General features: G+C 39.2%; 1 protein-coding gene across 6 annotated transcripts in view; it reads left to right on the forward strand.

Annotated features, from left to right (window-relative positions):
- The window catches only part of BEGAIN (brain enriched guanylate kinase associated), a 161,388-nt gene that overhangs the window by 68,817 nt on the left and 65,748 nt on the right, over window positions 1-26,823 (forward strand). For 4 of the 6 annotated variants that reach the window (XM_027637791.1, XM_027637794.1, XM_027637795.1 and 1 more), the window contains one exon: window positions 17,199-17,288. The exons of the other annotated variants lie outside the window; for them this stretch is intronic. In XM_027637791.1, the coding sequence (XP_027493592.1) occupies window positions 17,199-17,288 (90 nt within the window). The remainder of the gene's footprint in view (window positions 1-17,198; window positions 17,289-26,823) is intronic. 6 annotated transcript variants of the gene reach the window in all.

Below are 26,823 nucleotides of genomic sequence, written 5' to 3' on the forward strand. Positions count from 1 at the left end.
GTCTGTGAGATTTGATTAGGTGAGAAGCTGAAGGAAGAGAAACAGGGATATAAAGTGCAGTGACCAAAAAGCATTGGAGGGCAGATAATCTAGCCCAGAGGGAGATAAAACATATAGCCCACAGTCTATTCACACTACACTATAAAAGACAGATCTGATATACCCTCAAGCATGATGATTCTTTACTCCTGAACAATAAGAGAGAGGGAGATTAAGGCAATAAGCCGTTTGCCTTTAGCACAGACAGCAGTACCCAAGCAATTCACTACTGAGTATCCATTACACATTCATTGCTGTCTCTCATTTCTATGAAGCGACAGGTTGGAAAGTGCTCATAATTTAGGGTCCAAATATTTGCCTTCCTCACACTAGTTCTGGAATGTCAAAGATGGTAGAGATTGGAAAAATTAAACACCCCTCTTGCATTCTGCACATACTACCTGTGACAGTGTATCGCATTTGTGAAGTCCAAGAATGAGGCATTCTGCTATACTATTATACAGAAATGGCCATAATCTGCCCCTGAGTGAATATAAAATACTCCTATGGTTGAAAAATGGGTAAACACACTATACTGCATTTGTCTTTAATAGCAGCAGTGTACTCATTCACTGGCCAACACGGCAGTGCTAATTTGGCCCAAAGACCATGTTTGCAGCCTGTTCTCTACAGCACATTTCTGAAAGTGTTTCATGTGGCTCATTTGGCATCTGCATACACCCAAAGTGCTTCAGGGCCACAGGAGAGAATCAGCAACACTGCATCAATCTTGTTAAATACAGAGGTTTCCTCGCCAAATGCATGACACAAACATAGCTTCCAAGAAGAGTAAAAAGAGCACATAAATTGGAAAAATAAAAAGTCCAAAGTACATTACTTAATTAAAACCTTCATGTCTGACGTTTACCACAAGAGAAGCATTTTCAGTCTGCCACCACTTCAGTATCAAATGCACAGATTTCACCAAGGTTCTGCACATCACCCTAACCTTAAGCACCCAAATTCTAACACAACTTTACATCTAAATTAGCATTCTGGAGCATATCACACCGATGATGCTTCACTGTAGAGTTATTGTTCCAAGACTGCAGATACTTAAAATATCTATCTCAGATTTTTCTCAGTGCTTCCAGTCACACTAAGCAAATGAAATGAGGAAAAAAACTGAAGTCATAACATAATCCTTAAAGACAGCATGAAACACCATTAGCCAAAATCTCACCTGGGACAAGATACTGAGGGTTCAACAGTATCAGTCCTGTGAGTTGAGGGTTCATCCTGAAGTTTCTCTGCAGCTGACCTTAGGTTTAGGTTTTACTGACTGTGTCAGGCTCATCAAAGGTAGAGGTCTCTGGTTTACGAGGGAGAGGGATGGAGTGACTGACAGAGCTCACTCACTGTGTCTTTCCCAGGCTGCAAATGGCAGATGAGGATACAACTGCCCCAGGCAAGGAACACCTCAGCTGTAATGTCCAAGGAGGCACAAATACCTAGCAAATTGTTGAAGAAAGGAGTGTGTACTTTGTTTCTGTCTCTGTATCCTACCTTCCGTCCTTTAACCTTTCTGCTTCCGACCAGGTTCTCCAAGTTGGAATTCCTCAGACTTTTCCCCATGCCAGTTCATCTGGAGCAACACAGATGTAGGCTGCCAATAGCTTGCTCAGGAGCTCTGTGTCAGGCACCTCTTTCTGCAGCCTTTCCAAATCCTAGTGGTACCTGCCAGGAAGTTTTCAGACAGTCCTCAGCAAATGCTAGAGAGAGTCATTGCTGGGAGTGAGCCTCCTTTCCTTGGCATCAGTACCCATAGCCCATCCGTACCAGGTAACCTGAAAGTTAAAGCTTCCAAGAAAAGCACTGCCATGGCCCATTGTCACCACCACGGTCTGATGATTTGGTTGCTCGGGGAGCAACAAAACACCCCAAGAAGAACATTTGGACTGTGTTTGACCTCCCCAGAACTTGGGGTGCTTCACCTACTAATTCCTTTTTATCTTTAGTGGAGCTACTCATGTGTTTCCACCATCTAAATTAGTGGAACCGTCCCTTTTAATTAAAAGCTGCTATATTTCATATTGATAGTTAAATTCAATTTACATAAAAGTGAACAAATTGTTCTCTATTTATTACTCTGTGCTGCTGTAGACACACTAATTTAGAGTACATAATTTCCATTGACACAAAAGGTTTATTGCTTTATTCATTTATGAATAAGAAAGGTTTGTTTCTTTATTCCCTCATGCTGCGTTTGACATGCACTAGCAGGCCTGAACATAATGAATTACTATAAAAATAAGAAAAAATAATTTCAGTGCCATCAAGTGGGTTCAATAAATCCAGACAACTGCATTTTCTTTGCATCCACCTTTCCTTTTTCACTTTTATTACTCATTTACCTTGTCAGGTTCAAATGAACAGAAAAGTGTTGGGATACATACAAAAAATTGCTGCCTACAATAAAAGAATGAATCTTGCATTTATAGAAGTCTAGAGAGACCTCAGCTTATTTTAAAACCTTTTTCTGACTTGTACTGCCATTATTCAACTTCATTTGAAAGTGGGAAATGGAAATGGAATGTATTGTTAATTGTAATCAGATTGACATCAACTTGCTAAGAATGCTTTCAGCAAATTACTGTCCTCTAAAAAAGCACAGAGTTGGAAAGAACCTGTGATTGAACATCAGTGAGGTGAAGATAGAAAAATCTATTAATATTTTTACCCTATCCATGGGATTTAATCAGAAAGCAAGACTTGTCTGAAATAAAAGGCCTTTTCACACCAGGATGGGAAACCCTTACAAAAGGAAATTATTTATTTTATTTTCCATAACACTTAATGAAGCATTTAGCAAAGGTTGAAATGGACACACAACATTCTACAAGGTGCGTAAACCCCATGCTATAAATCAGAAATGTGTGCAGCTGACTGAACACATCACTAGCTAACCTTAAATTTTTCCTTTTTCTTCCACATTTTCCCATTTTTGTAGCCTTATCCCAGTCCAATTGTCCAAGAAAAATGGTTTGGTTGTAGTGCTTCTGAAATAAGTTGAGAAATAAAAACAATAAAAAGGGGCCAAGTATCAGAACTTTCTAATATGTGGGTGGTTTTGCCAGCTCAGGTCTGATTAATATTAAGTGATAGAGCTGATCATCTTCCTGGATTATTCTTCAGGATTCAGAAAGTAGCAGCTCATGGCTCTTCCAGTTTATAAATACATAATCTATTACTAAGCAGTCACCTAAGAGCATAAAGATCCTGTCATATCATGAGATACAAGTATTAAATGTTTAATTTGACCACAGACTGGTCTGGTGAGAGAATTCATGTGAAATCAAAGCAAAAACTCAACCCCAAATTCACATTGGGTCTTCAACATTAAATTTACCAGGGTAAAAATTAATTCTAAAGTATCAAACTGTGCCTTTAAAACAAATCCTATGAAAGAGAAATTGTGGAGTTTTATTGCTAGACTCCTATGGATTTCTCTTAGATGTTAGTCAGTGTCCACTCAGGACACTGCTGGGCCCATACCCTTCCACCTTCTTGCAATTCGAACAGTTTAGCTTGTCTGTATTCCCCAGAGTGCGGGAACTGCCATTCCTGTTTCACTTCAACACAGCAAGGAAGAAAGAGAATAAGATTTTGAATTCCCCTTCCATGCTCATTCGAGGGCCCATAGGGAGCAGAACAAGTCTGAGTCTTATCAGAAAAAGGCCAAGTGAGTATGCTTTGGCCCTCCTGCCAAGATGTCTGGAGCTGTTAAAAGTAGATTGCATGTAAACAAGACAGGAACAAGATACCGGGTATTAGACCGTGAAAGTATGTCACTTCTCAGCAAAGAGGTAGTTGCCAGTAGGAAGTTCAGACATGATGCTGAAATACACTTTGCAAAGGAGGAAGAAAGTGAGGAAAGAAAGATTCTGTTAGAATAAGCTATAACTGGATAGTCCTGTAAGTATTCAAGAAGACTGGTCATCTAAAGGTGTAAAGCAGCTGCCAGGGTCAAGCCTAAGCCTTCCAATAGCAACGAAAGAGTGCAGCTTCTTTCCAAAAGACAATTAATGGACTGAAAGCGACTAGCAGCTGTTGAACTAACTAACTGTTGACACACTGTTTAGCTATGCTCAGAGGTAGAGAAATAGAAAAAATTATATTGTAAAAAAATTTCTGAATTCCAATACCAAGAGCTCAGATGTTGACTAGTTGCAGTAGTGCAGTGGTTAGCAGTGAGTCAGAGCAGGCTCTGCTGATAGTCAAGGTTGTCAGCCTTCCTGCAGAATAGCTACTGCTCAGGCAGTACAGAAATTCTGGTCCTTTCTGTGATCCTGTGCTGCACATATGCAATAAAAGGAACTGAGAAAGTTAAGCCTCTTAATTTTATACTCTCAGTTCTCATTATGCAAGGAACAGGGATGTTAGGAATGAGCAATGCACAAGCAAGACCAATGAAGCTGAGGGGAGTTAGCCCTTCAGCTCCTAAAACTCTCTTTCTGTAAAACAAGAAGAATATGTCAGGGTAAAAAGAAAACACAAACTGTTCTGAATAAACTACCTTGATAATTGAGGACTTACTGTTTTCTCACCTGAGCTACCTTAAACATGGCCATAGGGTCATTCACTTATTTAGTGCTTCTTTCTCCCACAAACACTTCCTCTCTCATCTCACATTCCCAGAGGTCCCTTGTAGACTATATTTAATTAGTCACCACCTTCTGCAAATACCACCCAGCTGACAGGGTTTGGGGAGGACTGCTCACCTGCTCATCAAGCACTACCCAATTCCTGGCATTTGCATTAGCTGAGCTGTGGTGCCTGTTTATCAGGCTTGATGCTTTCCCCAGTTCAAAAATCAAGCAAGAGATAGCCCTTTTATCTACCCTGCTCTAATCCAATAACTTCTACACTTGTAGGAGCCAAGAGGCTGCAGCTCTGGTCTGGAGCTGGCAGGATCCTGAAGCTGTTATTTTGCAAATAGACAAAACCCATTACTCAGCTAGTAAGCAGTAGCATATTTCTGGCAAAGGAGAGGATGATACCTTTTAGTAGGGACCAGGGGAAAGTTAGAGGATCCAAAATTACATGAGAGTGAAATGAGTACAATCTGCTATTAACAGGCTCACTTAACATCTGCAGCCCTGAAGGATTTGGCTTTATGGGTCACATGATATTCCTCCAATTCCTTCAGGACTGGCCCAGAGTTTCAGTATATATTGGAGAGGTATTAGAATGTAATCCTTTGACTGAGTTGGTAATTTAATTCTAGTTGCTTCTGACTAGTAAGGCTTTCACAAATAGGAAACAGATTTCCATGTTTCTTGGACCCACTATCAGACTGGAAATCCTGCCTCCCTGGCTTCCTGTACATATTCTTGTTTTGTTTGAGGGGATCAGCTACTAGATCAGACCTTCTGGTTTCCGTGTTTGGACCATAACAAGTTAACACTGTTACAAACCTCAGGCCCAATTAGCCATCAGTTGCACTTGGTAGGCAAATCCAAAGGAATGTGTTAATGTTTAAATTATTTGCACAGCCTAGTTAGCATTAGTGTACTGCACCTAAAGTCACACATGCTTGCTCTTTCTGCTGTCAGTGCCAAATCATATTCTGGGCATAAAATACAGGCACAGCACTGCTTCAAGAACTGATCACTGCGTTCAGGGAGGACTTCCAGACCTTCTGAAAAAGGAATCCCATGTCCTTAAACAGCTGAAGAGAGAAATACTGTATAGTTAAGGGAATAATAGATATGGAAACAAATTTTTTTCTTTTCTTTTTTTTTTTTTGTTTTCTTTCTTGCTGGCTCCATGGCTTTGTATTCCTGATTATCCGGTGCCAAGTCTCAATGGAAGGCATGGAAATCCATGCTGATAGCCACCTAGCAAGGGTATACCCTGAGAAAAAGTCTGAGGTCTCTCAAATTGAAACAGTGCTCTCTGCTCAAATCACTGGAAGTGTGGGTTATATATATGCTACCACTGGGTTTTTAAAAAAAGATCACAGCTGCTAGGCTCTGTGCTAAATCTGTACTGCCCATCCCCGTGGGTTAGGGGTATTTTAGGTACTGTGAATGGGCCCAGCTCCACTGTGGAACTGCACTTCCTGCCTTACAGAGGAATCCCAGTAATGCTGTCGATCCTGGCAACTCATCATTAGGCAAATCAGTGTCTGTCCAGCCTCCCAGGGCACTCCAGAATCCCAAATGTAGGTGTCTCTGAGACTGGTTAGATAGCATAATTTTTCTGTACTCTTGCCTTGAAAACAAGAACAGCACTTCATCAAAGTATTGCTTCGGAAACTGTCTCACCTTTAATTCTCAATGCCCTCCCTTTGAGAGGCGTATTCCATGTCACTGGATTCTCACCATTATACATTCTGTATTTATGTTTCTCTGGTTTTAAAAGTATCCATTAGTTTGCTGTTATCATAGACAGACATAGCCCGTACTAAATAAAGCAGTCTCATGCCCATGGCTCACTGATGTACACCCAGATGAAAACTGAGTCTGTTTTCTGCCACACAGACAGTTCTGGCAAAAGAAAGCAATGAAGACGCACATGACAGGAGTTAGCCAAGCAGTAATAAGACTCACCTGAACATATACATCTCTTAATTGTTAAATGAAACTTGTTCCACAACAGCTAATATTTTTTTAAGGGGATAATTCATTCCATTCATAGTAGATTTAATTGTGCTCTGATTGCTCACACCTGGCAATTTTGTTTTGTAGCACTTTTCTCCCCCAAAGCCCTTTCAAAGCATAGAATGGGCCTTGCGCCAAGTATAGTATATGTTTGAAGCCCTGAAATAAATGGAATGGGATTTACAGAGCCAGCTCTAGACATAGATAAAGTATGCAGATGCTGGGGCAGTTGCCTGCTTTGCCTCTGCCAGAGACCTGCCACTGCTACTGCCAAAGGAAAGGATGCTCTGAGGAGGCTAAATACTTGTCCATCCCTCTTGCAAGAAGCAGTGGTCATGGTTCCTTGTTCTGGCACGAGCAGGAGCACCATGCCTGCTACTTCATCACAGTGCTGCCGTCTCCCTCGACAGCACTCATTCACGGGGTAGTGGAATTCTGCATTTCCTTTACCTCTGAGCCAGCTCTGTTTCCTGCATTACTCTGGATTCAGCCTTTTCATTGATATTTGTCTTGTTCAAATTGGTATGCAGGATAATTAAATAATTTTGAAATCTTCCCATTAGCCATTCTGAAATATAACCCTGAACAAATCTGAGAGTATTGGGATGTTTTTAATATGTCATTAGGCTTCCATCCCTCAGATATTGTTCTTTCTATTCTTTTCTTGATTTTTCAAAAGACCTTCCACTCAAGTGACCCCATCTGAATCTCCCTCTCAATTTCTCTTTACCCTTGAGGTCCCATCCAGAGACCAGGATTCATTATACTGCCCGCTGTTCTCCCACAATCCTAAGAGATTTCCTTTCCTTCAATGAAGTTATACTTTAAATGGGCAAGAAGAGAAAAGGGTATGAGAGCAAGTCAAGCGACAGAAAAGTGAGCTGATCTTCTCTGCGTTGGGAGCCATATTATTTGTTTGACACACCCAAGAGTCCAATGTAACAGTGCCTGGCATGGAGAAGAGCCTGCAAAATGAATGTAATATACCCTAAGACAACAGAAAATCTGTCCTTTATAATGGAAGGCACATAAAACTAGAAAGAATCAATTCAAATAGCCCCACAGAGTGCAAGATGGACTGAGAGAACCTGCATGGATATACAAGGGATAAACTTCATGCCAGCCAGCCCAGGCAATTCCACTAAATTATTTCATTGGAGGTACAGTCAGTGCTGAATAAATTCTTCACTAAAATCATAATTTAGCAAAAATAATTTAAATCTGTGGTGGCAGGCAGGAGAGGAGGCCTCAACAGGGTTTCAGAGCAGATAGAAAAAGAAAAACAATTTCTGAACTGAAGTCTAGTCTCTCTTGTTTTAATTAATTCCTTCTTCTAACCTACCAAACTGTAACATGAAAATAGCTCTGATTATACTCTAGGGCAGTTGTTTACATGCATATTTACCAATTCTCCAGTGAGCAGATTTCTGAAGCAGATCACTCACTGCTTAATTTTCTCAGCAAAAGGAATGTAGAAATCTATCCACAGTGAAAGCATCCATGTTCTTCAGAGGTAAAAGATAAGGGTTCTATAGTCAAACCAGAAGCAAAATCTGAAGAGATGTAAAATACTCATCATGTCTATTGATTTTAAGATGCCTGGAAGCATCTCCTGGGAATATTTCTCTAGATATTATCTCTGTAATCATAGTATTCTCAATTGTAAATTCAACCGCTCTGTAGCAGTGCATTTGTATTTCAAACACATGAAAGTGTTGGACTGATAAATGCATTTCTAGTAGAGATCAAGTGACAAATTCATTAACTGCATCAGGTTCATCGAGGTAGAACTGGTTTTCTCAGTGATATTTCTTCCATTTCTGACTCCAGTCATTGACACTACTGAGCTAGTGCCTGGTTCTCTTCTCCCACAAGTAACAAACACTAGAGTAAGACTTTGAAGGACTGAGATCCATTGCTTGAAAATATCTATTGACAACAGCCTTTTTGTGAAAAAGCAATTTGAGAAAACAAGACATTTAGGAACCTGGACATTTTGAGACGGTGATCTGCACTTACAGATAACCAGATAATCTATCTTTGATTGAAAGGCTGTTCCAGAATCACGTCATTTTGTCATTAGATGTGTTCTAATTTCCAGCAGAAAATGTAATCATGATCAGTTCTGTCCACTTTCTTCTTAAAACCATCACTTCTCTTTAGAGGAAATAATTTTTGTCCTTCCCTGTCATGTTTAAAATATCAGCCATATCCCCACTCAGTTTTTGTTTTTTTGGACTGATCTAGACAAACTGTACTTTTGAGTTTGTTTTCTCAGGTGCCTCAAGTCTCAGAAAAAAAATGTTTTTGTGCATCTCTTCAAGACTGAATCCATTTCTTGAAAACGGATGACTGAGATTCTACATAACATTCCCAGAGACATCACTACCCTTTCCCCAGCATGCCAGCATTTTCCCCTCTTGCAGAAATACCTCACACCGTAGTTTACTGCAGCTGCTTAGAAAACAGATCTTTAGACTATGTATTCAGTGAATAAATGAAAGTTACTGAGCCACTAGATATAATTTAGGATATATCTTTAGGGATAAAGGAATATATTTCAGTCTTAAGTGCTAGCATAATTCTACTTACCATGTAAAACATGTGCCATTTTAAAGGGATGTCTTGTAATTATTAGATTCTCTGGAGGCACCAGGCATGGATTGCTGGAACCGTGCAAGCACAGACCAGTCTTTGCACAAAAGAGCTGCTATTCTCAGTAAAGTTAATCCTACTCTATATTCAGTATGATTTTATTCACACATTCACATCCCCCTACTTAAAATCATCACAGCAGATTTTGGAAAAGGTATGAAATATAAATACAAGCACAGTTGATGTATGCAGTAAATACATCCATATATTTAGAAAAGACCTCTTACATAGTCCATTCCTAGACGACAAAATGAGTCAGTGATTATCTAAAGCTCCCAAACTTAGAGGCTCCAAGGAAGACTGTTGAAAAGTGGGGAAAAGGGAGAATTACACTGGCACTAGGGGACTTGGAAGGTAGCTTTTAATGTATTACTAATTTATGCAGCTGATACCTTAAGCATCCTAATATTCCAAATTAGGAAACATAAACATTGTTCCATATTTGTCTCCTTAAGATTGATAAAAATTCACTTCTAGACACAGAAGTCTTCTCAGCCAGATACTTACTGCCAGCTACCCCATAATATTCTCCATGTTGAAACAAAGCTTTAACAGTACTCAAAGAGGGCAGCTGAAGTGGTGTAGAGATTGCCTGAAGTAAAACCATAAAAAAAGAGTAAAAAAATGGATCTGCTGCTGGGACACTGGAAAAAGCATTTATGACAGAGAAAAATTAGGGGTAAGTGATTCATGATGGCCTAATTACATTAGAAACAACACTTACTCAGTTAGCTGAAGGAAAAAACCCAGTGTAAATAGGGGAAAAGACAGCACTTAGGTTGGTGTGATATTTGTTTTCCTACATGTGGAAAACTATTCCTCGGGTTTTGCCATTATGAAAAACTCATCATAAAAATAAGTGCCTCAGAGAAGATGTTGTGTATTATCATTCACAGCACTGGAAAGCCACTGCTAATACTGACCCTAAAGGAGACATAGAAGCAAGTATAGTTCCCATGGGAAATGTCCACAGACAACAGGTGTATTTTGGTACCTATACAATGCATTTATGGCTATTGCTTCCCACAGGAAATAACAAAATGCATTTAAACAATGTACAAACTATCAGCTGTCACTGAATTATATTGCAAAGATGATCTCTAACCCTTAAAAGAGTGACTGTTTTTATTCTATAGCAATAGTTTATAAGTTTTAAGACAGTAAAGTTAACTGATGTTTTTCACAATATGCAGATGATCAGCTTCCTAAGTAGGAGACTCAAAATGAAATATTATTAACAATTTATGATTATTTCCATGCAGATGCTGAATGACTAATTCCTATCATATTTTTCCACAGTTGCAGGAGGGATTGTTTCTGCACCTGCTTCTCTTTCTGCAAATCTAATCATCAGTAAAATTGTACTCAGCCAGCTATTAAATTCCAGATCAGTTAATATATTTCATGCATTTAAAGACTGACAAAATATGAAGTCATATAACCACAATAAAATGCCACAGTGATACCAAGAAAAGTGGTCACAAGCTTGCAAAGCTTCACAGTCTTGGATTTTGTTGCAACACCCTAGATCAAAGCCAATGTTGGGTATTCATATACAAACTAGAGTACCCCATTAATGCAATAAAGCAAAAGTTTGGGAAAATGGGATCTGTGTCTGCAGATTTCTTTGAGAGCTCAAACTTGTTGTTAATTATTAGAAATGTATGCAAAACTGATTAGCTTATGTCATCATACAGAGTAAGGCATCTTAGCACTTTGAGAACAGAAAGTTCATTACTTTGTTAGTCATAAATCCTTACATTTTGTTGATACACCTATATTGAACTGACTGCCTTGAGTCAGAATGAAACACTATTTGTGTCTTAGCAATACAAGTATTTAAAGGCATCAACAAACAAAATCAAACATTGCAACTAGCTCCAATTCTACCAAAACTGCTCTGTCAACCTGCCTAATACAGTGATAATTATTCATTCATGTATTTATAGTCAAAGCATGGCAGTTTTACCGTAGAGCGTTGATGTACTATTTTCCTCATATATTTTCTGAAAATAGTGGATTTAAAGTATATACATACGTATACATATGTGTATGCATATTCATACACATTTACTTCACAAAAGGCCACCCACATGGTTTGATAAATATAGATGGATAAATAGGTAGGTATGGTATATTTTCCCCTGACAGATTACTTAATGTTTTGCAAAATTTTAACTATATCAATTGGATTATTGTCTGCCATATTTTTAAGTTAAAATGACTTAGATATTTCTGAAAATATAACAAAGGAAAAAAATGTGGGTTTGTTCATAGCAAAAAAAATACCAAATTATATTTTTCATTAAGACCTCAACCTGTCTGCTTTAGAGCTGGGACCTAAAATATTCCAAGGCCCCTTCCAAAGTGTCAATTTATGCTGTAACTAACATAGGCTTGCCAAGCTGGTTAAAAAGGCTTTAAACTAAAGTTGTGAAAGAAAACTTCAGTCAATCCCAGTCCTACCAGTTTTGTGTCAGTGTCATTAGTAGATTTCCAGAACCTGAAGAGGTCCCTTCCAACCAAAATCATTCTATCATTCTGTGGTTTTTATAAACTTTCAAAATTGCGCACTGCAAAAGCATTAGTTTGGCAACTAAATCTCACATAGGTTCAATCTCAGTCAAGTGTTCCTGACTCTAGAGTTTCAAGACTGAATAAGACTTCCTACCTAACTCTTTCTGGCATGTGAGTCTTGTTGTAGTATCTGGCTTCCCAAGAGGGGACATGGAAATGGTCTCTCATCTTCAGCATTGCAGTAGGTCATGCACTAAGAGGAGCCAGTGGCCATACAGAAAACATATTAGTTGGGGATTGAACCGATAGGCAAAACTGGAGATGAAGAGAAGCCATGATAAGAGCTTTTTGGAAGAGTAGGGGGAAAAAAGGACAAGAAATGGGATGAGAAAAAGAGTTGGGTTTTGTGTCTGGTCAGAAAGATACTGCGAGATATGGAAGCCAGTAGGCCTTTTGCAGGGAAACACTCTCCTAAAATGTGTTAAATTAAGCTGGTAAAGCACCATCTCTGATTTTCTATAGTGTCATAAACAGGTATTAACTTCACTGATTACAAGTGTCCTTATCTTCCTTCCTTTTCTGCTTCATGGACATTCCCAGCTTCACCATATTCTCACGTACTCTGTTAGCATCTGTGTCTGCACTGCAGAGCTACTGGTCCAGTCCTGGTAGATTACCCCAACTAGAGGGATGCATGGTTCCATAGGGGCCTGGTTTTTGATCAGGGAATTATACTTAACATATTCATTAAGGTATATTGTTCCAATCCCAGAAGCACTTTTACATTATTTAATACTGTGGTCATGGATAGTTCTGGTAACTCCAGGAATAGAACTGCCACCCCCTCACAGAAAATGGATTGTTTGACATTTTTTATTAACTCCAGCCTTTGTTCTGTGGAGATGACAGCCAGTTACCCACATTGGCATGACTGGTAGGAAAGTAGGTAGCAAGTGCAGCTGACAGCATCTTGCAAGTCTGCAGTGCTAAATCAGCACCACTGCCACGTGCCTTCTCAATGAGGAGGGGATGTAGAGGTAGAGTCGTGACAGTATGTTCCAAGGTGTCCCCGTGGTTCTTCCAGCTTGCTCTGCCAATGTTTCATCTCAGGTTATTAGTATTTATAAAAGTAGATCCTTAAAATAGCTTTATGGTGTTAATAGAAGCAAAAATAGTGGTTCTTAACTCATTCATACTGGGGTAAAATAGGGCTAAATTGGGCAAGTACAGAAATAATAGCACAATCCCATTTAAGGGTGACTTTCAAATCTGCTTCAGGTCTTAAAAAGCACAGATTTTAGGGTAAAATCAGACCAGGACACATTCCTTCCTTATTCACAGAAAATGCTTCTCCCTTTAACAGATGTAAGATTTGGTGTGACTTTTGCTTAAAGACTAAAATCTATTCACTGAGTCTTCCACTCACAAATGGAGCAACCACAGAATTCTCTGGCTTCTGAAAAACACATTATTTGGGAAAAATCATTCAGATTTGCAACTGACATTTGTAAAAAAAAGTGTGTATTCTATTGTTTTGGGTTGACTCTGGCTAGACACCAGGTGCCCACCAAAGCCATCCTGACACTTCCCTTCTCAGCTGAATAGGAACAGAAGAGAAAATATAATGAAAGGCTCATGGGTGGAGATAAGAACAGCGAGAGATCACTTAACAATTACCATCAAGAGCCAAACACACTCCACTTGGGGAAATTAGTTTATCACCAATCAAATCAGAATAGGGTAATGAGAAAATAAAACCTAAACCTTAAAACAACTTCCCGCTATCCCTCCCTTCTCAACTTCATTCTCAATTTTCTCTGTCTCCTCCCCTCGACTGGCACAGGCAGACAGCAATGGGGGCTGTGTTTAGTTCATCACTCTGCTGCTCCTTGCTACTCATGGGGAGGACTCCTCACACTCTTTCCCTGCTCCAGCATGGAGTCCCTCCCATGGGAGATAGTTCTCCATGAACTTCTCTGGCATGAGTCCTTCCCATGGCCTGCAGTTCTCCACAAACTGCTCCAATCTGGGTCCCCTCCTGTGGGGGGCAGTCCTCCAGGAACAGGCTTCTCCAGTATGGGTTCTCCACAGGCTGAGGGAGCACAGCTGCCTAACCATGGTCTGCACCACAGGCTGTAGGGTATTCTCTGCTCCTGCTCCTGGAACACCTCCTCCCCTTCCTTCTCCACTGATCTGGGTGTCTGTAGAGTGGTTTCTCTCACAGATTCCAAGTCTACTCTTCAGCTGCAGTTCCAGAGAGAACTCTCCTGTAAAATATGAAGAGGAGAGCATGAGGGGGCATTGCATTTACTTTTCTTACCAAAGTATTTCTTAAATAGGCATAGCAGTCTGCATGAATCTGCTCTAGGCACAGTGGATCAATGACCATCTGTCACCGAAATTAATGAATTATTAGCTGTTCTTCTCTAGACAGTGGAATAATGTGTTGATAATGTTTCACTGAGAAATCCACTTTTTTTTTTCCAAATTGGCTATAGGAGTGTAGGTATCCTCTGTGATTATTTTCAGAAGAGCCACAGCCAATATTTGAAGTAACATACTGTATGTTCTAGGACAAGACAAGGAAACACAACAGTATGTCCAAATTTGAACCTCACTTGACACCGGAGTCGGTCTCAATCACATCAGTGAAGTGTAAGGAAAGCTCTGGAGAAAGAAGAGGAAAATGAGTTACTTTATCATGCTGTGGCATAACAAAAAGTTTTAAAATTTGATAATCTGAAATACTGTATCATCAGGGTTTTGAGACTGATATTTTTGCTGTAGTAAACTACTAATTTTCTGAAGTGACTATATGATATTCTTTTTAAATAGGCTGATTTCTTATTTTCAGTACTTACAAATTTCTTAGAACTGTTTTCCTTTCAAGAAAGGAAACAACACAGTAACAGAATGGGGAGCTTTTCCCATTTTGTTTTCTTTTAAATTTGCAGTTCCTTTAGACAAACATGTTTGTCTGTTTTGCTGATTTCTGATTTGCCAATGCTAAAACAATATCCCATGTAAACTGCAGAGGCTGACAAATTAATTTTTGTGTTTTAATATCAGGCATAGAAACCTTACCATTTCTAATTATTTTTCGACCTTGCATATGAGAATAGGATTAGACTGACTACAACTGACACTGATTATCTGAGACAGGATGTTATTAAATCCCTTTGGGGAGCTTTTGAAAGATCCACAACATTTAGAGCAGAGAGCTTTTCTCTGTATTAGCTCATTTATGGAGCAATTACATGGGACTTACTACCAAAAAGATGTCAGAAAGAACACTGAAAAAACAGCTAAAGTGGAATTTACACTCCTCCCATCTCTGTCAGAACATCTCACAACCTCACAGCCTTAAAATACTTTGTCAAGGTTGTCTATAGCAAAGCTATTTGCTATATATCAGTTAAAGGTATGAGATAGGTTAGATTAACACTACATGGAGAAGAACTGATAATGGATCTGAAGTCAGCAGATATTTATCCCTGTTCAAATGGCTTCTTTGCACCAAGAACCCAAATTTAATTAATTTTGCAGGCTTGAAAAGTCTAATGTTTTCATTTAAGCCATCTCAGAATTTGCAGGTTTAGTTGTTTCACCAGAAGACTCCTATGGAGGTTTTCTCAGTGAAGTGCAGGGAAACATGCAAAATGCACTGGTTTGAAAAATCTCCACTCATTCTGGAAAAACCTGTGACTGAATTCCCAAATTTATTAATTTTTTTTCAAAATTAAGATTTCACAGATGACTTTTAGGAGGAGTTTACAGTTTTGTACCAAAAAATATGTAGATACAAAATGAAGAGCCAAGTAAAGACCATTTCAAAAATGCTGTTCCTACAATTGACTGTTTTCCTTACACCCATAGCTGAGAATGAAAATACATAGTGAAGTACTGCAGTACTGCAGAACTGTGTGTATTAAATATGTACACACCTATTGATTATGAGATTTGCAGTTTGGGAACATCAGAAAAGCTGTGAGAGATGCATAATCCAAAGTAATAGTGACTTTTCACTGAAGAACCAACAACATCGAGGTGTTAGAATCCAGAGATTTATTCTCAGTTCCACTCTGAATTTAAAGCTGATATTGATGTAAATTCATGTGATGGCAATACTTAAAACTTGGGGCCTCACATTTTTTCTGTCTTCCCTGGGTGTCTTCACATACTTAATCCAAGTCCATTATGAAAAAAGTTAAAAGATACTTAAGTGATCCTTAAGAACAACTCAGTGGTACAACTAAAGTAACATGCAGGGTTATCCTTTCCAATAAACACTGCTCTGCTGCTCTCTGTAGCACAGTTATTGCTCCTGAAATGTGTCCTGTATGTAAAGATCTGTTTGTGGACCAGAAGGTTCCTGCTTTTCAGTACCCACTGGTAATTGATGGTGAATACTAGAAGATAGGATTTTCTGCATGTGTAGTGATCACTGACCACAGGGAAAGCTTATGCAAAAATTCTGGTTCATAAATACGTATATACTTGAGTGAGGAAAAACTGATTTTTTTTATTGAGTTTGTCCTTCCAGGCATGTTATGTGGCATTTCTGATATTGCAAAGGAATACAGCAATACAGTATGAGGTATTCTGTATGTCCAAACATTGTAGTCCTTACTCAGGTTTTACTCAGGAAAAACTACCTTTCACTTCAGTAAGAATTTGCTTCACTAAGGATTGAACAGACTGTTTTGAATCTTACCAGCATTGCTTGACGCTAATATTGGACAACAGTTCTCATTGCTAATTTGCCTGCCTAACTGGCCTTCTCCTGGGCTCAGGATCTGCTTCTGCTGTGTGTTATTCATAGCTTCCATTGCTAGTTCAGATTGGGTCTCTGTGCTTTTCATTCCCAGCAAATATTTTGCAGCTATTGTTCTGCTGATGGTAGACGAGCATGGAACCTGGTATGCAGAACTTGAACCTCAGCCCAGTTTCAATTAACACTGTTAAACATTTTCTCACTATGGTGCTCAGAAGGAACTTTGATGACCCTCTTTCAAGGAAGCATAAATTTGTTTAAGCTGATGTTTTTACAATGCAAAAATATAAGAGCTTTATTCACAGACCTTAAGGCCAAATGCTTCTCCAGTAAAATAGATGGAGTAGCACTCATTCCAGCCATCATAAGGTCAATTGTAAATGCTTATTCTGACCTACAGTAGTCATACAAGAAAGTTACTAAATGCGTGTGCTGTAGCATCACTTTGTTTTGTAGTTTTAATACTGCTTTAAAGTAAGATATCCTGAATAATAATTAGTACCAAATTATGCCATAGCCTACTAATATGCAGCAAATCTAGCTAGGTTATCACTCGTATGTCTTATGAGCCATACCTAGCCATGGTTTGTCCTCTATTCATGCTACAGGGTACGAAATTCCTGGGTGCCAACCTGCCTATGGCAACCTAGAATTCTCCAGGGCAGGCTCGCAAAATCTTCACCTACTCTCTGGGACAGGTAACTAATAAGTGATGTTTTGTGAAGTTATGCTTTCTTTCTAACTTTCTGATGTCCATAAAAATGTTCCATTTCTACATGTCAGTCTGTAGTCTCTCATTGTTCAGTTCCACTATGTTTTCTGAACTAGGGCATTAACAGCAGATCTGTTTACTATAGTACTCTAGATGCTTGCCTCATCCAGGCCTATAATAGTTGTAATAAATTGCATAATTGTAATAACTTGCTTAAAAACTGAAAGTTGTTTAAGAAGCTGCAAAATCCACAGCTGCCTTCTACCAGTTAATTTTTTTTTCTGATGGAGTGGTTCTGACAATACTGATGCATTGCATTTTACTGTTGATACCACAGTTATCTGGGCAGCTCACCGAACTTTCTTAACTGCTGGTATGTATATATTCTCTCTCCTTTATCAGGTTTTCATTAATCTTAGGTCTCCTGAAGTAAGGATTTTCTCAATGCTATAGGTACAGAATGTTGAAAGACTGGGGGAGTTATTACTGATTCTAGTTTACATTGCTATGCAGCATGTAATATAAGTTTAAGTAATGACTCATTTTTCCATGTTTTACTTAGATTCTCTTCTACTTTTCTCCTGAATATACTCTCTATTCTTTTTTGCTTGACTTTATTTCAAGTGGCAGGTATGTAGAAGAAATGTCATTCACTAATCCTAAGGCATATGAAATATTTTAATATATATATCAAAGTAAGAAAGTAATTCAGTAAAAAAATAAAGACAGACTAAGCTTTAGATTGGTTCTTGCAGTCTATTGATTTTCTCTGAATAATATGTGTGAATTTTCATCTTAAGAGTGCTGCTAGTGCAGGAAAGACATAAACGACATTCTTTGGTATTTTTTCACACAGCCTATGAGTGAAAAAAATAGCAATCTTGGAAAAATGGTTTGAATTCCTCTTCTCAGTCCCCAGGGTTCTGCACATGCTCTCTACTATTACCTGGGTTTAGATGAGCCTGATGCAAAAATAGCTTTGCTCGGCTGCTTGTCCTGGCTAAAATCAAGAGATGACCAGTGAAGTGAAGTGAAATATAATCCAGGCACATAAAACTCTTTTACAACTTGATTCCAACCTGATTCCAACTTGATTGAATATTTGGAAGTCTTTTAATATCAGAACAAATTCACACAGCTACAGTGTAATCACTGAGTTTGATCTCACATACTGTTTTTAAATGGATGCCCACAGCAAAGTTCAGTCTTGGAATGATGTTTAGTCATCTTTTTGTAGGGCTTGCCAAAAAAATACCCTCATTTCCTACGCTTGTAGTTCTTACTTCTAAAATAAAAAAACCTTACTCTTGTGGAGGGCAATTACCACAGTTTATCTCCAAGGATACTAAAGCCCAAAATGCACAAATCCAGGATTTTAGCTCAGGCTGTTTAGCCATTTCATAAAAAAAGTAAAAATAAACAACCACTGAAAGATAATTTTCATTTCCCTCCTTGCTTTCTAAAAAGCACAAAAGAATCCAAATTTTTAGGAAAATTTTAATATTTCCTGAAAGCTTCCTTCTTTCTTTCCTGTTGATTAAGTCAGACCTTAATCACATTGTTTCAACATATCTAGACTTTAAAAATTTATCTGGAAACTTGCTTTCCAATTATATTGAAAAATACCACCTTGCTGAAGGAACTAAAAAATCCTCCAAACATTTGTTTATAAAAATGAAAGATAGTGAGTATGACAACTGTCAGCATTTACAAAATGTTGATAGGTTCTATTTTATGCTGCCTGGTGCACCTTAACCTTTAAAAAACTAATGAGAAAGCTGTAACAGTATCAGCAAGAGAGTTAAAATAAAAACCCAAGTTTTGATTAACCTAGAATGCTCAATTATAAGGAAAAAAAAAATGGTGGCCTGTGTTTAGGTAATCCACATCTCAAGGCACAAGAGAAATTTTTAGGAAAGTCTGGAGTAATGAAGCTGCTTCCTTACTCTGTGTGGTTCTTTAGGCTGCTACGCCCACAGGGCAGGTGGAACCAGAGGCCTCCTGGGTCCCCTCTGAAGAAGCACGTTGTGTATTGCTTCTCACAAGAATAGAGCAAACAGCTTTTCTGATGAATACCTGCTGCCTGATATGGTCCCTCCACATTTGCAGAGAGCACCTTCATTTACTGGCTGACTCCAAAACTACAGAAGAGCCAGCGTCAAGGTGTTGGACTGCTAACAAGAGTTCAGAGGAATGCAGTCCTGTTCCATGTCCTTTCCCATACACCCACAAAAAAAAAAGGTGACAAAATGGAGTCTTACATTGGAAAGCCAGTGCAGCCAAGAGAGCAGGATAAAACCTGAACTAATAAATTACAACATTTGCTTGGGAGAAAGGTTGTACGAAATGACGGCACAACGTGCTGAGCGGTGGGGAACTTGCTAGAGGTGAACAAATTTATACTCTTGCAGAGTAGAAGACTTCTCAGTTAACAAGTCCCAAAATAGTCCGCTGCAGTGTATAAAACAAGGTAGGGCTTGAAATAATTAGCCAGAGATGACAGATGGCAACTCCTTTCTCTTTTTTTCCTTCTCTTCTGTTGCTGTAATATCAAGGTGATCAAAGAGCTGAGGATCATTTGTTATTGTAGGGAAACTAAAAATATCTTGAAATATTCAGGCAAAATAAGTTCATTCAGGTACCAGCAGTAGCTCTCACTGTTCCTGTTCAACACCTTATACGTGAGTCTGTGTAGTAAGTTTCCCTCAGATTCAGAATCACATGTGCACAGATGAGAATCTGGGTGTGCCCAGGCTTAGGAGTATTGTCGAGTCAATTTATTAAATAAAATTATTAATTTTTTTACTTTAATTGTTTGCTTGTGCTAACAAACCAGTGATCTATTCTACCACCCGAAAGCCTTCAGAAAAGTCCCCAGAGCTCACCTCTCTGCCACGTTCCTTGAGTAATGTCATACAACTGTGTGTGAGGGGAACCAAATGATAAAGAACAGAGACTGCGGTAAAACTGATTGCACCAATAACTGTTGAAGGTGTCTGAAAGGTTTGTGCTGTATCTCACTCTAGGCAAGAACATTATTATTTCCTATGCTCTTTAGGAATAATATCTGGCAAGCATGGGCATTTTTTAAAGGCAAGCGCTTGTGGACTCAAGTTAGAGATACAATAGGACCTTCTATCTTGTAGGACTTCTGTTACAAAAAAGGATTAGAAGTCAACTGTGACCAGATGTAATTAAAATGAAAATTCAGTAATTTACTCAAATAACATAATATACACTGCTTATAAAGGAAAAACACCACTAGCAACTACAGTTCCTGTCCCAGTCCCAGTCCCAGTCCCAGTCCCAGTCCCAGTCCCAGTAGCAACTCTGTCTGACTGGTCCTAGAGCCCAAAAGTATATTTTATTTTTTCAACTGCTTAGTGTAGCTTTTCTGATGGAAGTGTTAAGTGAACGCACCAAAATGAGTCCCTTAAGCCAGACAAAGATGAATTTCAAATTAGAGGAAAGAGAAAAGGATTGGGAAAGGAAGGAAATAGTTAAGGTGAGAGATTATAACCTCTGTCCATCAACCTGTGTCTGGATGCTTTATACCAAATGAAACAGGAACAAAACTCTTTTCCTTCTACCAAAGCACATTTCTCTAGTATTCCCCTACTGCACTTCCAACTTCAGCCCTTTAATAGAAAGACTAAGATTAATTTCAGCTTGCTCCTGGGCAGTGGGCTTCATCCATACTCATTACACTCCCATTACAAATAAACAGCACAATTCGGGAGAAACGACATTTCTGCTCCAGCGCAGCTTGATCCAGATGAATCAGGGAGGTAAACAGACAAAAACAAAAGTGAGAAAGGTTTAATAACACAATTAAAATATAACTTTATAAGCTTGTGAGCTGATGCGGTAGGCTGCTTTCAGTAATTTCCAGAGGGAGTGCTTATCCATGACTACAAACCAAAGCAATCTAGAAGCTGGCCACTCAAAGCTGTAAGGAGCGATACTGCAACCAAAGGCAGCTTGCTCAATCACCTGGAGAGCTCTCTTTGGCTTCCAAATCATAAATTGAAGTCTACCTCTAATTTTGTTCCCTCGATTTCTCAATACCTCACTCTTTATTTTTTTTCTCCTTTCTTATCACTTCTTGGTAGTCTGGAATCCCTAGTGAGATGCAATGCAGACTGGTAGGACTCTGCCAGACATTAAAAAGCAGTCAACAACTGTTCAACAACTTCAAATCACTTTCTGTCTGGGGCAGCCCCCCCGATAGTCTGTGAAAGCAAGAACATATTTGTTGCAGTCAGTCTTTTCTGCTGCTTTTCTTATCCTTTCATACCCTGCAACTTTATGTTGTAACTCGCCATTTCTACCAGCCAAATATTTTATGCAAACATATTGCCCTCTGGAAAACCAGAAAATGGTGGCTCTTACAGAGGTGAACCTTCTTCAAGTGTTATGTGAAGGGTGGAGAAAATGCTGTCTGAAGTTTGCCATGGCAGAAGTCACCTCCCTTCTCTCCCAGCTTCACCAGCTGCCTTATTTCAGATGTGCCCCAGAGCACTAGGGAGCATTTGGACAATGCAGACAATTTGGAGTAGGGCATGAACATGAACAGAGTCCTTTATTATTGTAAGAAAATAAATATATGCTTTCTATCTCTAAAGAATGAGTCAGAAAACTCATCCTTCCTGGAATTGCGTGCCTGTTTTTTTCTCTTCCATACATATTTTCCACCTGTCCATCCCTTCATTTTCTAGCAACAGAGAGAAACAAATTGAACAGGAGCAGTCCTTATTCAGACTTCTGTAGGATCACTCACTGAACCTAGAAATTCGCATTCAAGACACTGAGGTCAACACTCTACCAGTCAGAGCTGAAAACAATCAGTTTCCACAGACTTTAGGGAGAGCCTAACAGAGACAGTAGTAGGTAGCTTGCAAGAAGGCAGAGATTGTAGTAACTACTTCTGCTGCTTCCACTGTTTCCCTCTGCTTTAGTCACCTTTGAATTTGATCACAGACTGTTTCGCTGTGCATTGCACTAATTTCTCACACACTCAGGTATTTAACCTCAGAAGTGTCTCATAAGCAAAAATGGTTATCTCATTTATAGGAAACAGAAATGTATTTTGAAGATTCCAAATCAAGTTAGCAGAGGTATTAAATCAGTCCTCAGAGAGCTGGCTCAGCTCTTCAGTCTCTGTGCAGCCCTGCCCCAAGAACCACCTGGGGTAGCCAGCGCAGCTGCTCCTGGTGAATGGGGTACATCCTGGTTTGTAAGTCCACATTGTTCCTCCTCCAAGAGTTACTCTATGCCCTTGCTTACTTAGTGCTCTGCACAATAATGCACTCCCTGGTTGCAGGTCTGGATTCTCACAGTGCATTATCATTTGCCCTGTGCATTTTTCAGTTCACTTGGGGAATCACAATTGCCTGCTGAACAAACTTCATTTAAAATAATCATAAATTATCTAAAATTTAAAATATTATAGATTAGTATCTATTTCTGAAAGCTGTAATTTAATTAATGATATTTCTATTTAATGCATTCAGAGTGTTAGGTTACGGATAGCATGTTTAAATAAAGGAAAACCTGTATGTCTTTATTATGAGCAGATTTTAAAAATCTTGTCACGTTCCACTGACAATAATGGCATTCACTTAAGATAACTCAGTGCTGACAGATGGTCCTCTAAGGGATTTTTGCATGTCAACATGTAACTGAATTTTCATATCTTAATCACCTCATATTACAGATAATACTCAATACCCCTGTTGGACAGATATGTCTGTGGACTTCTTATATTTGCTATAGAAGTCACCCCTTCTGCAATGAAAGGCTGACTCCTTTCAATATACACAAAAAATGATTAAGTTTTTTTTAAGAGAGATCTCTCTTCTCTACCTCTAATTCATAAGCCCAGCACAGTTTAGACTCATTTACCATATGAATTCAGACCCATCTTGCTGGGTCTGAATTTTTAATTGTGCAAATTAGGAAAGAGTGAGGTACTCATGTCCAAAGTGAAGAAAATCTGCCTTCCAAAATCCAGTGATATACCTGTTTTAAAGTAGCTGTATCAACTCTACAGGTGCTCCAAATAGACTTTCACGCTAAGGATTTATCCCACAGCACTTCAGACTTCAACTGCTAAACATCTCTTTCTTTTCCCCACCTCCCTTCCAAATGACTGTCTTTAATATTTCTCATAAAGGATCCCTCTTCTCTGGTTTAAATTCTGCCAGAATGCCTAGAACCTAAGGAAAGGACTCTGTTACTTGTTTTATGTGTCCGTCAGTCATCTAGAAACTATCTGAGCTCCAGATTTGGATCACCCACACATTTGTTCTGAAACATATGTACAGGCCTTCCTTCTCACAATCCAAACCCAGCTTCAGGTTGTTTATTTTGAAAATGAGTACTGAAAAGAAAATTCAAACAGTTCAATACTTGTAAAAAAAAACTCCTCCAAAAGCTACCTATCTATATATGTGTGTATATATATCTACAGAAAGGAGAGATCTGCGTGCAATTTGACAGGAAAACTGTTCATATTCCAAAGTTTCAAATATTTAACAAACTTCTTTGAAAGTAATGGAGAAATTCTGTGGATGTTCTGTAATGAAAATTAACCCAACAGAGTTTGATGAAAATTTGAAAAAGAATAGGTAGGCATGAGTTTGAATTTATAGGAAAATGCATATTGTAGAACTTGGATAGGCATTTGCTGAAGCATTTCTTTAATGACAAAGGAACCCGCTGAATAAAGAGCACAAGAGCACTGGGATTGTGGACTGGACCCTGGGTCTGAGCTGCAGCATGTAATCTCTATTCCCTGTACAACTAATTTCAAGTCTGTAGTTGGAGTCTCAGACCCTGGATCTCGACTTTGTAATTTGATCCCATCCCTCTCCTAATCAGATGGAACAAGAGTAAGGTGAGACACAAAAACTACAGACAGGGAAGATAGTTTTGGCATTGCCCTTTTGAAACAGTGACCGTGATCATGTAACACATAATCAAGACTTGATTAACATAGAAATCCAATTACCGCTTCATTAAAAACCTTTCATTAATATAAAAAACACTTGTAAAATGCTTGGGCTTCATTTTCCAACAACTACAACTTGAAAAAACATTGTTGAGGGGTCACATTCAATGACACAATTGTTACCTGAAAGCTTTTCCTCCTAAGCTGAGGTTTGAGTGCCTTTCTCACAGCATGTCCATCTTGGGCACTGTGCAGATCTGGCATGACCTATTCCAGAGGCACGTTCAACAAAGCTGTGTTGGTATAAAAGGTCTACCAGACATGGATCAGCAGGAGCTGCTGAAGCCAAAATTCCTTGGTGGTCCCAAAATCAAGCCGAAAATGCAGTCCAGCTCTATTGAGGAGTGACGCAGCACCACTGAGGACCTGTTGGCATTTCTGTCAGCTGTGAATGTCCCCAGAGACCTCTATGCCCAACCTGCTGCTCCCTGGGGTGTGAGCTACATGTCAGAAAAGTGTCTCCCCCCAGACCCTTGCCTCCTGCCTGGCTGATGGCCCTCATCTCTGTGATTATCAGCTGCATTCAAATATCAGAAACAAAACCAGGGATGTGGCTGGCTGCACTCCTTGAGCCAAACAGCCCATCTCTTTGCAGAGACCCACAGTAGACTTACACTTTTGGGAAAATGATTCCAGAAAAGCAAGTGCATGAAGCTGCCCCAGCCCCTCTGGCCACCTACCATGGGTAACATCAGTGGTCCAAGTTGACATGGCATGAGTTGGCCCTTTCCAGAGAACCCTCTCCTGATCTTTATATTCCTTCACATAAAGCACCTGTATAGGGCTAACTGGTTTTGACTTTTCCCTAGATAAAAGGAAAGAAGAAGAAATTATTTTTGAAATTCTGTTCCAGAATACTTTTTTTAAATTTTCCTCAGTGCACCCAAATTCCTGATCCTACGAAGTCCTTTTTTAGAAAGTGACACATTGCAGATACAAAACAGATCTGAAAAACACTTTTAAAGCATTTTGTAGTTTGTTTTTGTGGGCCTCCGTGCAACCTAAGCAAAGAAGAAAGGCAATACTATTACCTCATCTCACACACACAGAACTGAGTCAGGAAGAGGGGGAGTTATCTGATGAGATGTGGTTGTCTACATCTGAGATACTTGACTAGATTCCCTTTGTAATTATCGGAAATGGGTACTTCCAGATTTACATCAACTCATCTAAAAGTAGGCTTCTAAAATAGGTCAGATTAATTTCATCCTGATAGTGCCTGCACTTGACTAAGAACAGGAGCCAGAGCTGACCAGCAATGGGCAAGGTCAGTGTTGCCTTAACTCTCTTGACTGGTGAAACACTAGGAACATTTGGCAAAGCCAGATTCAAGACTTAGAGCTCCAACCCCCAGTTCCTATCAGTTCCCATGTTCTTTCTTCCAAGACAGGCTGTTTACCCACAAAATACAATTAGTTTTAGTTAGGATTTCACAGCTGCATTAAAACGTCTGTTTCACTACCCAGAAATGAGAACATTTGATTTTTTTTTTCAGTATATTCGACATGGGCATTTATCTTGCCCTTGTTTTGCATTCCTTTCACTGCTAATTTCCCTCCTAATGCCTTTAATCATATTTTTTTCACTCACTTCAAGAGCTGTGTGAAGGAATGTAATCAGTCCATTCAGGGAGATTTTCGCTAGTTGAAAAAAATGCACTTGCTCAGGTTTTAAGCAACACTGCAGAACCACCCTCAAAACAGAGCCCTGCAGTGGCAGGCAGATGTGAAAGGGCTGCTGAAGCAGTTTGACCAGGGAAGTGGAGATGTGGGGTTTCTGGAATGCTCCACTGATGGGGCAGACTCATAGACATCAATTCTCATGGAATAACAATCCAGGGAGCACCCTCTTTGCTTAACAAAGAGTAGCAAATTCTATTCCTCTGAGGGTAACAGAAATCCTCCGGCCTCCAGGCAACTGAACAACCCCAACTTTGCATGCTATCACTCCTTTGTCATCAGACCATCTGCCAGGTAGATGAGCTGGCAGAAGATCAGACGGGTACAATGAAAACCTGCTTGTTTTCCAACACACCTTCCTCAGAATAGGTTGTCACCATGTGACATCTCAGCTTTGCCTGAAATCCAGTGGAAATATGTTCACCTGGATCTTCTCCAGCCAGCACTACAGATTAATCCTGACCGACGTCTGCAGGCTGAGATAATGTTTGTGGGCATAAATTTCCGTGCAAATATATGTTTTCATATCTATTTTATATATGAGAATAAACAGAGCTAATTGGTGAAAATAATGCATTGGAAAGTTTAAAGACCTGTTTTTAATAACCTTTAAAGTAGCTTCCCTTGAGAGGTTTTCTTCACCAGTCTAAATATTTAATGTTATGTTTACTGTTCTTGTTTTTAAAGAAATACTTTAATGAAACAAAGTAGGTAATGACTTGCAAACCACTGATTGTCACAGGAGCAGGACTTTAAAGAACATTGAAAGAAATAGAGAACCACTTATGCTAAAGATGGAATAGTCTACAGCATTTTTGAGCCTACCCCCT

The sequence above is a fragment of the Corapipo altera genome, unplaced genomic scaffold, assembly GCF_003945725.1.
Source record: "Corapipo altera isolate COAL_440 unplaced genomic scaffold, ASM394572v1 23, whole genome shotgun sequence".
Taxonomy (NCBI): domain Eukaryota; kingdom Metazoa; phylum Chordata; class Aves; order Passeriformes; family Pipridae; genus Corapipo; species Corapipo altera.